The sequence below is a fragment of the Vicia villosa genome, linkage group LG3 (assembly GCF_029867415.1).
Source record: "Vicia villosa cultivar HV-30 ecotype Madison, WI linkage group LG3, Vvil1.0, whole genome shotgun sequence".
NCBI classification, from domain to species: domain Eukaryota; kingdom Viridiplantae; phylum Streptophyta; class Magnoliopsida; order Fabales; family Fabaceae; genus Vicia; species Vicia villosa.
This window is the reverse complement of record NC_081182.1, coordinates 30,143,970-30,156,441: the sequence shown is the minus strand read 5'-3', so window position 1 is coordinate 30,156,441 and position 12,472 is coordinate 30,143,970. Positions and strand designations below refer to the sequence as shown.

Below are 12,472 nucleotides of genomic sequence, written 5' to 3'. Positions count from 1 at the left end.
TACATATACATTGCTTGAATTTTCCTTATAGACTTTAAATGCCACTTTCATGCAAAAATAAGAAGGCTATATGTTGATTGAATTAGATGACTATAATTTGTTGAAATTATAAAACAATGTTTTTAAAATTTATTTATATGTATTAAGTTATTGAAATTTATAAAACAACAATGATTTTTAAAGAAATTACAATTTACAAGTCCACAACTCTACAAGAAAGTTAAGAAATCATTATGAGAAATGTTATGAACATGTGAACCATATAAATACGAGAAACAAAATTGGAATGCCCAATAGAATTTGAGGCCTCTTTACGTATTGCACTAACATTATGATGCATATTTGGACTTGAAATTGAAGAGGGGACAAATTGAAGGAACGCATCACCCATCATCTTTCCAAGAACAACTTGGGCCTGAGTCGAAAGATGAAGCCCATCGGGCTGAAGGGGCAAGCCCTTAGCATCCACAGTTTTCAAATTCAGGAGGTCAATACCCAGCTGGGCCTGTCTCACCACTTCTACGTATGGGCCTGACCCAGATGCCAAAGCCACCTACAATACATAACTAAAATAAATAAGAAAAATTATTAAAATAATTAAGTAAATGAAAAAGTAAGAGAAGATACATACATTAAAGTTCATATGGTTAATGATAGAGATGTTTTACTCTCTTGGATTAAGATTTCTGTTTAAGGTTGAGTTTAAGTTGTCTTTGTGAAGTAATTAGCAAGTCAAAACAAATGCATCAAGTTGTTAAGCTATGAAAGTAATTTATTGTTAGTAGTAGTTAGCATGAATTGACTAGAAATCATCCGATAGGTAATCAATGTTTATACTATGCTCAATCTAATACTTGTTCAAAAGTAACAAAATAACAATATGTCAATAGGGAATCTATATGACCATTTTATTTATAAAAAAAATTAAATTAGAGAGTTTGTGTCAACCTTTTGGAAAAACGTTAAAAAAAATGATTCCTACAAATATAGTAATTTTCTTGTTTTTAATTTTATGTGATGTTTTGTTTGATTTTAAATTGAAGCAAATATTTTTCTTATTTAATTTTAATCTTTATATAATTGCAGGATGGAATATAGTTGTATTATTTTATCAAAAAATTAGATTGAGTAAACTCTCAGGCTATTTGGCCTTCGGTCACCTTGATGAAAGAACTTTGACCTTGCATTAATTTTTTATTTTGGAACGAACACAAATTTATTTTATTCTCGATAACTCAAATACACGTCAACCAAATGACTTGAAAGCATTTACGAGTCTACTCACTAAAAGAACGTGATCCACAAAATTGAAAGGCACAAGAGTAGATCTCATTTGAATGGATAAAAAGAATTCCTTGCCACTTTAGGACATTACTCCAAATTTATCCAAAAAAAACACACTATAGGAATAGATATTTAGAGTTTTCATCTTTTCAGCATCCACCTGTACACCCCCAAAATTCGAGGGTATTATTCCTTGACGCTCTGGATTGTCCTTAATAGGGATCTTTAAACAATGTGATTTTGTACCAAATAAGCTCTCGCGTTGGAATGGGATCAGTCTAATCTTCATGAATCAAAATATTATATCCACCTTTTATTGAGTAATTATCATTACAGTCAAGAGTTCACTCCCAAAGGTTAGATATATTTTCCTACAATACAATGTTATCAAACAAATACTAGAACTCTGTCACATTCTTCTCCTCATAAGAAAAAAGTATCCTCTGTCACATTCTTCTCCTCATAAGAAAAAAGTATCCTCTGTCACCTCCAACCTAGACCTCTTGACTCATAACCTAATCTTCTCATCTCATCTATAGAAATATTCCTGTAAACGCTAACTCAAAAATATGACAGAATCTAGAACAAAAATTATTCCTTCAAGCCAAGGGTCATCATAAAACAATGTCCCTTCCCTATTCCCCATCAAACGGGATAAACAAATGTCTAACCATCGGCCTAGAATCAACCTCGCCACTCCCTTAACTCTAGACAAGTCCCTCTACCATGCAAACGCCTTGCTACCAACACCTTTAATACGACCATCTTTTATCCATACTTAGTTGCTAAACTCTTATACCACAAACCACATTGGTCAACATGCATCCTCGATAACCACTTGCATATCAAGGCTAAATTGAAATCTTTTATTCTCTGGTCCCCAACCCACCTACTTCCCTATCTAAGCATAATTTATCTCAATTAATTCAAAGGATTTTATGCACCCCATATTCACAAAGAAAGACTCAATAAGAACCCAGTAGATAAATAATACACACAGGTGCCAAGAAAAAGGAAAGAAAAAAGTATAGTGACTTAGATGTTAATACATATTTGATGAATATAAGGTGACCACCCATGTAAAAGTTTTTGCTTTTCCACTTCAATAACTTGGTTTTATTCTCTCAAACATAGGATTCTAGAACTAACGTTGGTGGAGATTTCCCTAATTGGGAGGCCTAGGTATAGAAATATAATTTGGCCAATTTTGCAATTTAGCACCATGAAGCCTCCACTTGCCAAAAATATATAACATTATCGTTGACTATCGAAAGTTAACCTTTAAACCCGAGATAATTTCAAAGAATAAAACAATCGTCTTCAAAGATTTAATATTTTCCTAACTTTTCTCACATAAAATCATAGTGTTGTTGGCAAATTGCTAATTCTTCAGTTAAACTTCCACTAATGAGGACAATTGTTGAAGCAGACGCACTATACTCCATAATTCAATGTCTCTCTATCTCCTTGGGACTTGGAAAACCCATATTTGCCGTTACATCCTCTAAATACCCCCTTATTATAATTAATCACATGTATTGTCAAAATACACTTTAAAATTCACCAAATATTTTTTTCCTTTTTTACGTTATTCACCACTTCGTTCGTTATAACAATACTATCTAACCCCCAAGGGTTGGCCTAGCGGTGGAGGCTCGAGTCTTGAGAGTGTGCTCCTCTCAAGGTCCTGAGTTCGAATCCTGCTAGGTGCTATCAATCCTTGCGTGGGCCAGTCAATACAGAACCTTATTCTGGCTTTAAACGGGGCCCCCGCTAGTGGGCGGTGGGATTGGTCCCTCTTGGATTAGTCGGTTGAAAGGCCGGATACCAAGATTTAAAAAAAAAAATACTATCTAATATTTTTCCACTTTTCAAAAAAGTTGACTAGGTGTCATAAATAACATTATTAATAACAAGCCTTATGCAATTTGGCAGAACCTTATACATAACCTTATATATAGTCCCCACTAATGAATTCATTCAAAAGCTAGACAATCTTTGGAGGTATTGATTTTAGGAATAAGGGTAATGAAAGTGCAAATTAGAACTTTTTTACCAATTTATCATTAGTAAAAGAGTCAGGCTAATTTGTGCATTAAAGGCACAAGTTAAAGATGTTATAATTAAAAAATTTGAACTTATTAAACTCATGTTTAGAGTTTTAAAAATTAATTACATGTATTTCAAGAAAATAATTTTATATATAATTGATTAATTTGTGTCTGTGTGATACATATTAGAATTAGCCTTAGTAAAAAAATCACACATAAATTTCGTGAAATTCAATTTAAAGTTCGACCATTTTCTTTAATGAAACCAAAATCAATTCTATCGGAGTATAAGCTTTTTAAGCTTTAGATAAAAAGATTAACTAGCTGAACCACCTCACTATATTTAAGATGTTTGAAGTGAAAAATTATTTTTCAATATTCAAATTTTTTAATTCTAAATTTCTAATTTTATACTTTTTTTAATATATATGCTTATGATAGAAATTAGCATGATTAATTGATTATTAAAAAAAAATCCTACTATTTTGATATGGAATAGATATTTATACATCCCAACCACTTTTTCTTGAAAATAAGAGCAAAGCAATCTAAACCTAACAGTTTAATGATTAATTAATAACTAATAAACACACTCTCTATTCAAAGATAAATATTCCATATAAATTTTTCATAAATAATATAAAAAAAGTTAGAACGACAAAAAAACCTGAATAATGGGAAGCAATGGAGCCTCCAAATCCCCACGAACATCCAAGAAAAACCTCCGAACATTACTCTGATAAGCCTCCGCATCCCTCAAACTAACCGTATCAGACTCACCTTGAAACCAAAGAATCCCCCGAACATCCCCACCCTCACGCAACGAAGCTTTAACCCTCTTCATCATGTGGCCATAAAGCACTTTCCCCTTTTCCCATTCACTTATATTGCTCCCACCAATCGCACATGGCACCAACCCCACCACACCAACTCCCACGTTTTTTTCCAACACGTAATTCGCAAACACCATTCCTGGTCCAACCCCGTTTGTTTTGTCTCTGTCTATGTCTTCGTGAAGAGGCTCTTGGGCTTCCACCCATTTGAGATGTGAGTTGAGTTTAAGGATTGAAGGGTTGGGGTTGCATTGAGGTGGAATGACACCGTCCCAGGTTGTTAAACCGGTTGTTGTGTCGTTTGTTACGCCTCCTCGTCCGGCCATGTTGCTTTGTCCGGCTAATATGAATATGGCCTTTTCTGCTTGTGTTTGAATAATCAGAAGCAGAAAGAACAGTAACAAGAAAAACGAAGACATTTACGGTTTTTGGGTTTCAGAGATAGAAGCTATACTAGATTGTTTTTTTATTTATACGATATACCTCAAAAATATCGAGAATAAATTATATGAAAAGCTTCTCTATCACTGTGCAAAATTTAGTATATAATATTTGTCAAGTGCTTTACATATACACTGTCTCTATAGACTCAGGTTTTTCAAATTTTGGGAACGGATAGAATTAAAAATTAATTAAACAACTACTAGAAAATGAAGTCTTGGTCTACTTTCGTTCAAAAAATAAAATTTTTGGTCTATACTATAGTTTTCTTTTTTTTAATAATGGAGTTGGGGATTGGTCCAAATAAGACGACATCCATGATTGGATTTGAAAAAACGTTTATATTAGGGCCTTTCAAAAAAAAAAAGTTATACTAAATATATTTAATGAAGACTGGCCCAAATTATTTGAAGTAAAGTAAACTCCATCGTTCATTCCACACCAAAGTAGTTTATCTTGAATAGTTGGTCTACAAATATTGCTTTTCTATTTTCTTGGAGGGGGACTATACTTTGAGACGGACAAATATTTGAGTAACAAAAAAATTCTACTTGGAAGTTGAAACTCATTCTCACTCTAACTAAATATCATGAAGAAAAATTCGTTGTAATTTAAATTTGTTCTCAAATAGATTTATAAGGCTATATAAAAGACAACTCATAGTAAAAATGAGCTAACTACATCAATACAACTCAATCGCTTAAATAGGGTTTGTCGTTCAATTGAATATGGTTGCTCATTTAGGTTTGAAGTCTAGAACAATTATAATTTGGACCGTGGATGTGTTATCCATTATCCATTTCACTTGTTAAATGTGAATTATGAGGTGTTAGTCAAAGGAAAACATTCTCCTCCGTAATTTAGGGGAGAATAAAGTATTAAAAAGAGGAAGATTGAAGTATTAAGTTTCAAGTTTCTGGAATAATTGAAATGTCCAAAGCAAGATTAGTAGGAAAAGGATATAGTCGAATAGAATGATTGGGTTACTTTAACACATACTCTTATGTGGCTAAACTTACTACAATCATATTAGTGATTGCTCTTACTTCCATAAACAAATGGTTTATTCATCAATTTGATGCCAATAATGCATTCTTGCATGGTGAGTTGTAAGAATATGTGTATATGTTAGCTCCACTTAGAATCACTTTCTCCATACCTAATCAATTTTGCAAGCTCATCAAATCATTGAATGACCTCAAAGAAGCTAGCAAAAAATGGTATGAAGATCTTACATCATTACTGATTGTACATCACTTTGAGCAAGAAAATTCTTATCATGCCTTATTCATCAAGTAATCACCTGATTCATTTATCGTATTTGTAGTTTATGTAGATGACATCATAGTGGCATGAAGTTTAATTCCCGAATTTGACAAGATCAAATATGTGCTAGATATTACTTTTCAAATCAAGAATTTAGGCTAGCTCAAATATTTCATTAGCCTCGAGGTTGCTCATTCCAAGCAAGGAAATATCATTATGCCATAGGAAATATTATTTAAACCTCCTTTCAGATGCAAAGTTACTTGGTTCTAAACCTGTCACCGCACCTGTTGATCCATCCAACAACTTCACCATGATGCATGTCTTGCATTTCATGACATTCTTGCATATAGGCGTTTAATTGGCAAGTTTTTCTATCTCACGACTACAAGACCTGGCATTACATGTACTACACAATAATTAATTCAATTTCACTCAAAATCAACCATTTCTCACTACAATGCCACCACTTAACACTCAAATATTTGAATAAAATGTCTAACCTGATATCTCTGTTTTCCTAGAGACTCATCACTTTAGTTGATATGCTTCTCAGTTGTTGATTGGGCTGGTTCTTTAGAGTCTAGAAGTCTGCTCTCGACCAATTTTTCTTGGTAAATATTTTATCTCATGGAGTACAAAAAGACAATTGATGGTATCTCGATCATCCTTAAAAGCTGAGTATTGAGCCCTTACAACAACCACTTGTGAAAGTCAATAATTGACTTACCTTCTCAAAATTTTGCAGGTCATATGTTCCAAACACATGTGTTGTACTATGATAATCTGATAGCAATTCATATCATAGCTAACTCCATTTTTTCATGAAAAGATAAAATACTTGGAGATAGTTTGTATCTGTGTTAGGGAGAAGTTTCAAGCAGACATTTTAAAGTTGCTTCTCGTTTAATAAAAGTACCAATTGCTTGACTTCCTTCCCAAGCTACCACTCCCTCAACTTTTCAAATTTCTTTTGTCAAAATTGAAAATTATACATGATCAACATCTATTCTCCTCTAACTTATGTTGGTTATTACACAACAATTATACAAGTTAGTTTAATACTTAGTTGATAATCATAAAGAGATACTCCCTCCGTCTCAAATTATAAGACGTTTTGGGCATTTCACAGGAATTAAAAATTGCAGGTATTATTTTATGGGAAAGTGAAAAGATGTATGACTTTACAAAAATGTTCATCAATAAATACATTGGAAAGTGAAATAAAAAGAATCGAAAGAAGAAAGAGAAATAAATAGGAGATACTATATTAGGAAAAAAAGTCATTAATGATGTATTGGAATTGTAAAGTGACTTAAAATGTGGAACAAATATTTTTGATAAAGTGACTTATAATTTGGGACGGAGGTAGTAGTTAAATAGCTACCACTTTATCTAAGAGTTTAGAAGCTAGTTAGAGTGAATTTTATCCTACCTGCTCACGTATCATCAGTGGCAGCGCTAGAAATTTTAGGGAGTCTGAACAAAAATTTTAATCCTTCTTTTTAAAAATTTTACATCCCGTTTTTACTAATTTTTCCCTTGATTTTGTCAAAAAATTTCACCCCCTATTTTTACTAATTTTGTCTAAAAATTACTAATTTTGTCCCCTAGTGTTGTCTAAAAATCAACAATTAAATGGAGGAGTATACAACAAAAGTAGGGGTTGAACCCGAGCGCGTGCCCGGATTCACTGGGCTGTAGCTCCGCCCATGCGTATCATTAGCTATCATGCAACTCATTAGTACTATAAATCATTTGTTATACTTACCATTAATCTTATTCCTTTTTTTTGTAAGCAAGTTGACATTAATGAGAGAACTAAGGATTCTCCAACCTTTTTACACAGAAACGGGTAAAAACCCAACAAAACAGAAGGACAAAAAATTACTAACCAAATAAATTATGAAAGAAAAATCAGAGGATGTTTGCTAAACTCTTAGAAACTAAAGTTGGAATTGGTAATTTTTCCTAGAACCGTCCACTTCCAAATCAAAATCTTTATATTCCACATCGTGTTATCGACATTCCACCTATCTTTTATTTCTTTATTCATTATTAAAGATTATAGACTACAGCATTTTTAATCTCCAATCTAAATTTTTAAACAATTTGTACAGGTTACTTATAGCAATTGATGTTTGGTAGCTATTGCATTTCAACAGATGGCAGTTTATTAATTTGATAATATAATCCTACTACAAATCTTATGTTATTTTATAATTTTAAAAATCACTGGGACTATGGATACAATAGAACACCTATTCAAAAACCGAAACCACCTCGCACTATTAATTCAATAAATAATTATAATTTTTAATATATGCACTTCGATCTTATTTTATTTTTATTTTACATAAGTGATTATGAGAATTTTTGAAATTTAATTATGATTCATCGTATAACTATTTGAATTTAAATGATTTAAATTGGCAATTTTTTTAAAATTATGCCAATTTACAATAATTAATTTATTATATTATTAATTTATTAGTGAAAATAGGGCACTGATTTGAATAATTTTATGTAATAAAAATAATTAAATAGGATCAAGATTGCAAAACTTTCACTACCAATTTTATTTTAATTTAAAAAATTTACATTTACTGAAATACATGCATAAGACACGTATTCAAAACCATCTTCTACTACTAATTTTTTTAAAAAAATTGGACGTTTGTCCGTGGGATGCCTGGATGAATTTTACTAAATTATTTTTGATAATTATTGATAAGTATTATAATTTCAATAAACAATTTAAAATATATATGATGTTGACTTTTCTGATGATGACCGTGGAACAATAAGAGATCAACTTGAAACTTATGTTCTTCAAGTAAAAGAAATGTTTCATTTTTCACTTGTGAAACATTTGGTATTTTCATTGGTTTACAAATTTATTGAGTTAGCTTTGATATTGTCGGTGTCGACAACATCCGTTGAAAGAGCTTTTTCAGCAGTGAAGATTATTAAGTCTAATTTGCGTCATAAGATCAACGATGTGTGGTTCAATGACTTGATGGTGTGTTACATCAAACGGGAGATAATCCAATCACTTGATGATATTGATATTATTTGAATATTTACTAAAAAGAAGTCTCTAAAAGAACATCTGTCTCGTGATTTTATATAACATGCTATTATAAGGTTATATTTTATCTCTTTTATTTTAAATTATATTTTTGTTGACAAAATAAAAAGTATGCTATATTTTGTCTAGACTTTATAATTTTCTGGCTTCGCCACTGATTATTATGATTTATTATTATTATTTATTTATTGTTATTATTATTATTATTATTATTATTATTATTATTATTATTATTATTAATTCAGCTGCATCAAATTGACTCGTAGATGGTTTTATTATAGTATAGTACAGTCAGTGCGCATGGTTTCAAAGTCGTCGCAAATTCTCTCATTTTTGCTTAAGGAATATTCGTTGGCTGAGTTGGGCATTTGGTTTGGTGCAATCATTCCCATTGACCATATCCAATCCGAGTTGGAGTATTTGCGTGCAAAATTTCAACTACCTAAAATTTTGTTTTCTTGTTTTTTGTTATGTATGACTTATGAGATTCTCTTAATAAACAAAAATACCAAAAAAATAAATAAAATCACCATGGATTAAAAATACAAATACATGAAAATTGAAACAATAAAGAAAAAAAAAAAACTAACGAGGTTGTCCTTGTCCTCTAACTTTTTCATGTGACTGAAGAAGCATCTCAACAACTTGACTCATTGTTGGTCTTTCATTCATGTCATCTTTCACACACTTCAAAGCAACTCTAACCAAATTCTCAACTTGCTTAACATCATATTTCCCTTCCAAATTCCCATCAACAATCTCCTCAATCCAAAACATTGTCGTAGGAGCATTTTTCACCTTATCCATAACCCAGCTCACCATCCTATGATTCTCTATACCTCCACTATTATCAAGACTATGAATTCCCATTGGACTCTTCCCACTCACCATTTCAAGCAACACAATCCCATAACTATAAACATCAACCTTAGAAGTGATTCTAAGGTTATAAACCCATTCTGGTGCCATATATCCTCTTGTCCCTCTTATCCTTGAAAAAGCTGAACTATCACGTTCGTCTCTATTCAAAAGCTTTGATAAACCGAAATCAGCTACTTTTGGTTGAAAATTTGTGTCTAGTAGAATATTCTGAGGCTTCACATCACAATGCAAAACCCATTCTAAACACTCTTCATGTAAATAAGCTAAACCTTTCGCTGTTCCGACAGCTATGTTAAACCTTCTGTTCCAATCAAGTGAATTGGAACAAAGCTTTTCGGCTAAAGAACCATGTTCCATGAACTCATAAACCAAAATCCTATGTTTCCCTTCCACGCAATATCCCCACATGTCAATCAAGTTCATGTGGTTCAACATGCCAATTGTGCTTATCTCGGCTAGAAATTCGGCTTCTCCTTGATCCGCTTCGTTTAATCGTTTAACAGCTGCGACGCGGTCATCATCGAGTATGGCTTTGTAAACGATCCCGCCTCCTCCTCGACCGATCTCTTTAGTGAATCCCTTAGTCGCGATTTTGAGTTCGGAATAGGAGAATCTTTGAAAACCTGTTGCTGATAGAAGGTGTCTTTGTATTTGATCAACATTATCATCATGATTCTTATTGGTTCTAAACAAGAAGAACCAAACAAACAAAATCATTGAAATTTCGAACACTCCTATTCCATATGCAACCCAAGTTAAGAAACTCAAAGTTGAGTTTTTACTCGGTTTTTCGTAGAATCTATTCAAGGTTAGAGAAGAATTTTCAATGGAACATTTTATAGGAGTATGCTTAATTGGCATAGTGGAATCTAATAGAGTAGCTTTTGGCAACTTCAGATAAACATCTCCATCAATATTGTGAGAATCTCTTCCATTGAACAATAATGTTTTTGGAAAACAATCGTAAGTAGAATCGCGGTTGAATTTGAATTGAACACCTTTACATTTCTCACAAAGATCCAAACATACTTGTTGACATTGCTTCACGCTTGTAACTTTTACTACTTTCAAATCATAGCCATACAATTCCATGTTTTGAAGATGAAGAAAACCGAAAGACTCACCGCGATTACAAGAAAGATCAGAAGGCTTAAACTCAGGCTCACACCCTTGTGTCCAATCATCATGATTCTTCAACTTGTAACCTTTTAAACAATAACATGTTCTTCCATTCACAGGATGATAAGTACACATGCTATTTTCTCCGCAAAGGCCATGAACCGAACATGATTCGGGAAGAGCTTGCCATGATACTTCCCATGTCTTAGTTTTCTCATTGAAGCTGTAAGCACGTAAGTTCCCATCATGATCCATTTTGAGTAATCTAAGAACTCTTTTAGGATAATCACTGGTGAAAAATTCGAATGCATCAGAGGAAACAAAATGACCAAATGAATCGAGAAGTGCGATTTTTGAAACATTATAGGTCGATCTTCCTGCATCAATTGGTAGTTGCCAAGGTGCTGGCCAATAGACGCTAGATAACAAAGGACTTTTGAAAAGAAGACGAAGAGCGTTATCGTTGTCGTAATATAGTTTATAGAAGCCCGTGGAATAGTTCTTTTCGCTTTTGGAAGAAACCAAGCTTGATTGTTCGGTAACTTGTTGTCCAAGAAGAAGAGTATCTGTTGGAGAATCAAAACTTTGCCAAATGACAGTAACGTTGCTGTTAACCGTTTCGAGAACGAGGTTGCCGTTGTTTTGAAGCTTTAACAGTAAAGGAAAAGGAGAAGTATTTGAAATGGACCATGGTGATTTTTTTCTTTTTGCATCGGTTAAAATGAGGTTACCTTTTTTAGAAAGTGAGAGTTTTGAGTATTTTCCGTTTACGGGTTGATCTCGGTTGGCCATCCAAACAACGGCAGGTTGATTGGATTTGGTGAAGTAAACGGAGAAACAGAAAGCGTTGTCTCCGACCGGGAAGAAACCGGCGGAGAAATCACCGTTGGATGAAATGAGAGTGTCATTTGGTTTCTCAACAGAAAGAGATGAGCCTTGTTGGAGTGTGTCTGTTGTTGATGATGATGAAATAGTTTTGGTAAATAAGAAAAGAAAGGAGAAGAAGAAGAAGAAGAAGATTTGGATTTTCATGGTTAGAAGTTGGAGCAAATTGAATGGACATGAAATAATGGAGATGATGTTATGGCTTATATCAACTTGCCATTGTGTGGTGGGTCGTGTTATTTGTTTATCTTTTTGATTCAATGTTTTGATACTTGACTTATGCAATATATCTTTGTTTGTAGTTATAACTTATAATAACAAGTTGAATCAATTATATATTTAATCACACTAGATGCTAAAATTTCATATTTATATATGCGTTGTTGAAAATGAAATATATAGAATAGAATGGTAGTTGTTTGTTGATAAGAGCTAGTTGAATTGAGTTACCTGTTTTTTGTGCCATGGTTTTTTGGTTCATGGGGGACCATTTCTATGTTCTCTAATATATTGCAGGCTCTATAACTTGGATGATGTAAGGTGGTGGGTGGTGGCTAAAGTAACTTGAACTACAAGGTAACAAATAAAATTGTAAAAGAATACACACGTGGTCAAGAGAT

The 12,472-nt window shown here is 32.7% G+C and overlaps 2 protein-coding genes across 2 annotated transcripts; both read right to left on the bottom strand.

Annotated features, from left to right (window-relative positions):
• Window positions 1-205: 205 nt before the first annotated feature.
• On the bottom strand, window positions 206-4,703 carry LOC131655303 (probable carbohydrate esterase At4g34215). Its single transcript, XM_058925192.1, has 2 exons — window positions 4,003-4,703; window positions 206-553 (listed from the first exon to the last, which is right to left on the bottom strand). Exons 1-2 carry the CDS (start codon window positions 4,585-4,587, stop codon window positions 221-223), a joined length of 918 nt encoding a protein of 305 aa, XP_058781175.1. The 5' UTR covers window positions 4,588-4,703; the 3' UTR covers window positions 206-220.
• A 4,559-nt stretch (window positions 4,704-9,262) lies between these two features.
• Window positions 9,263-12,203, bottom strand: LOC131660843 (putative receptor protein kinase ZmPK1). Its single transcript, XM_058930193.1, has one exon. The coding sequence runs from the start codon at window positions 11,997-11,999 to the stop codon at window positions 9,552-9,554; it is 2,448 nt and encodes an 815-aa protein (XP_058786176.1). The 5' UTR covers window positions 12,000-12,203; the 3' UTR covers window positions 9,263-9,551.
• Between the last annotated feature and the right edge of the window lie 269 nt (window positions 12,204-12,472).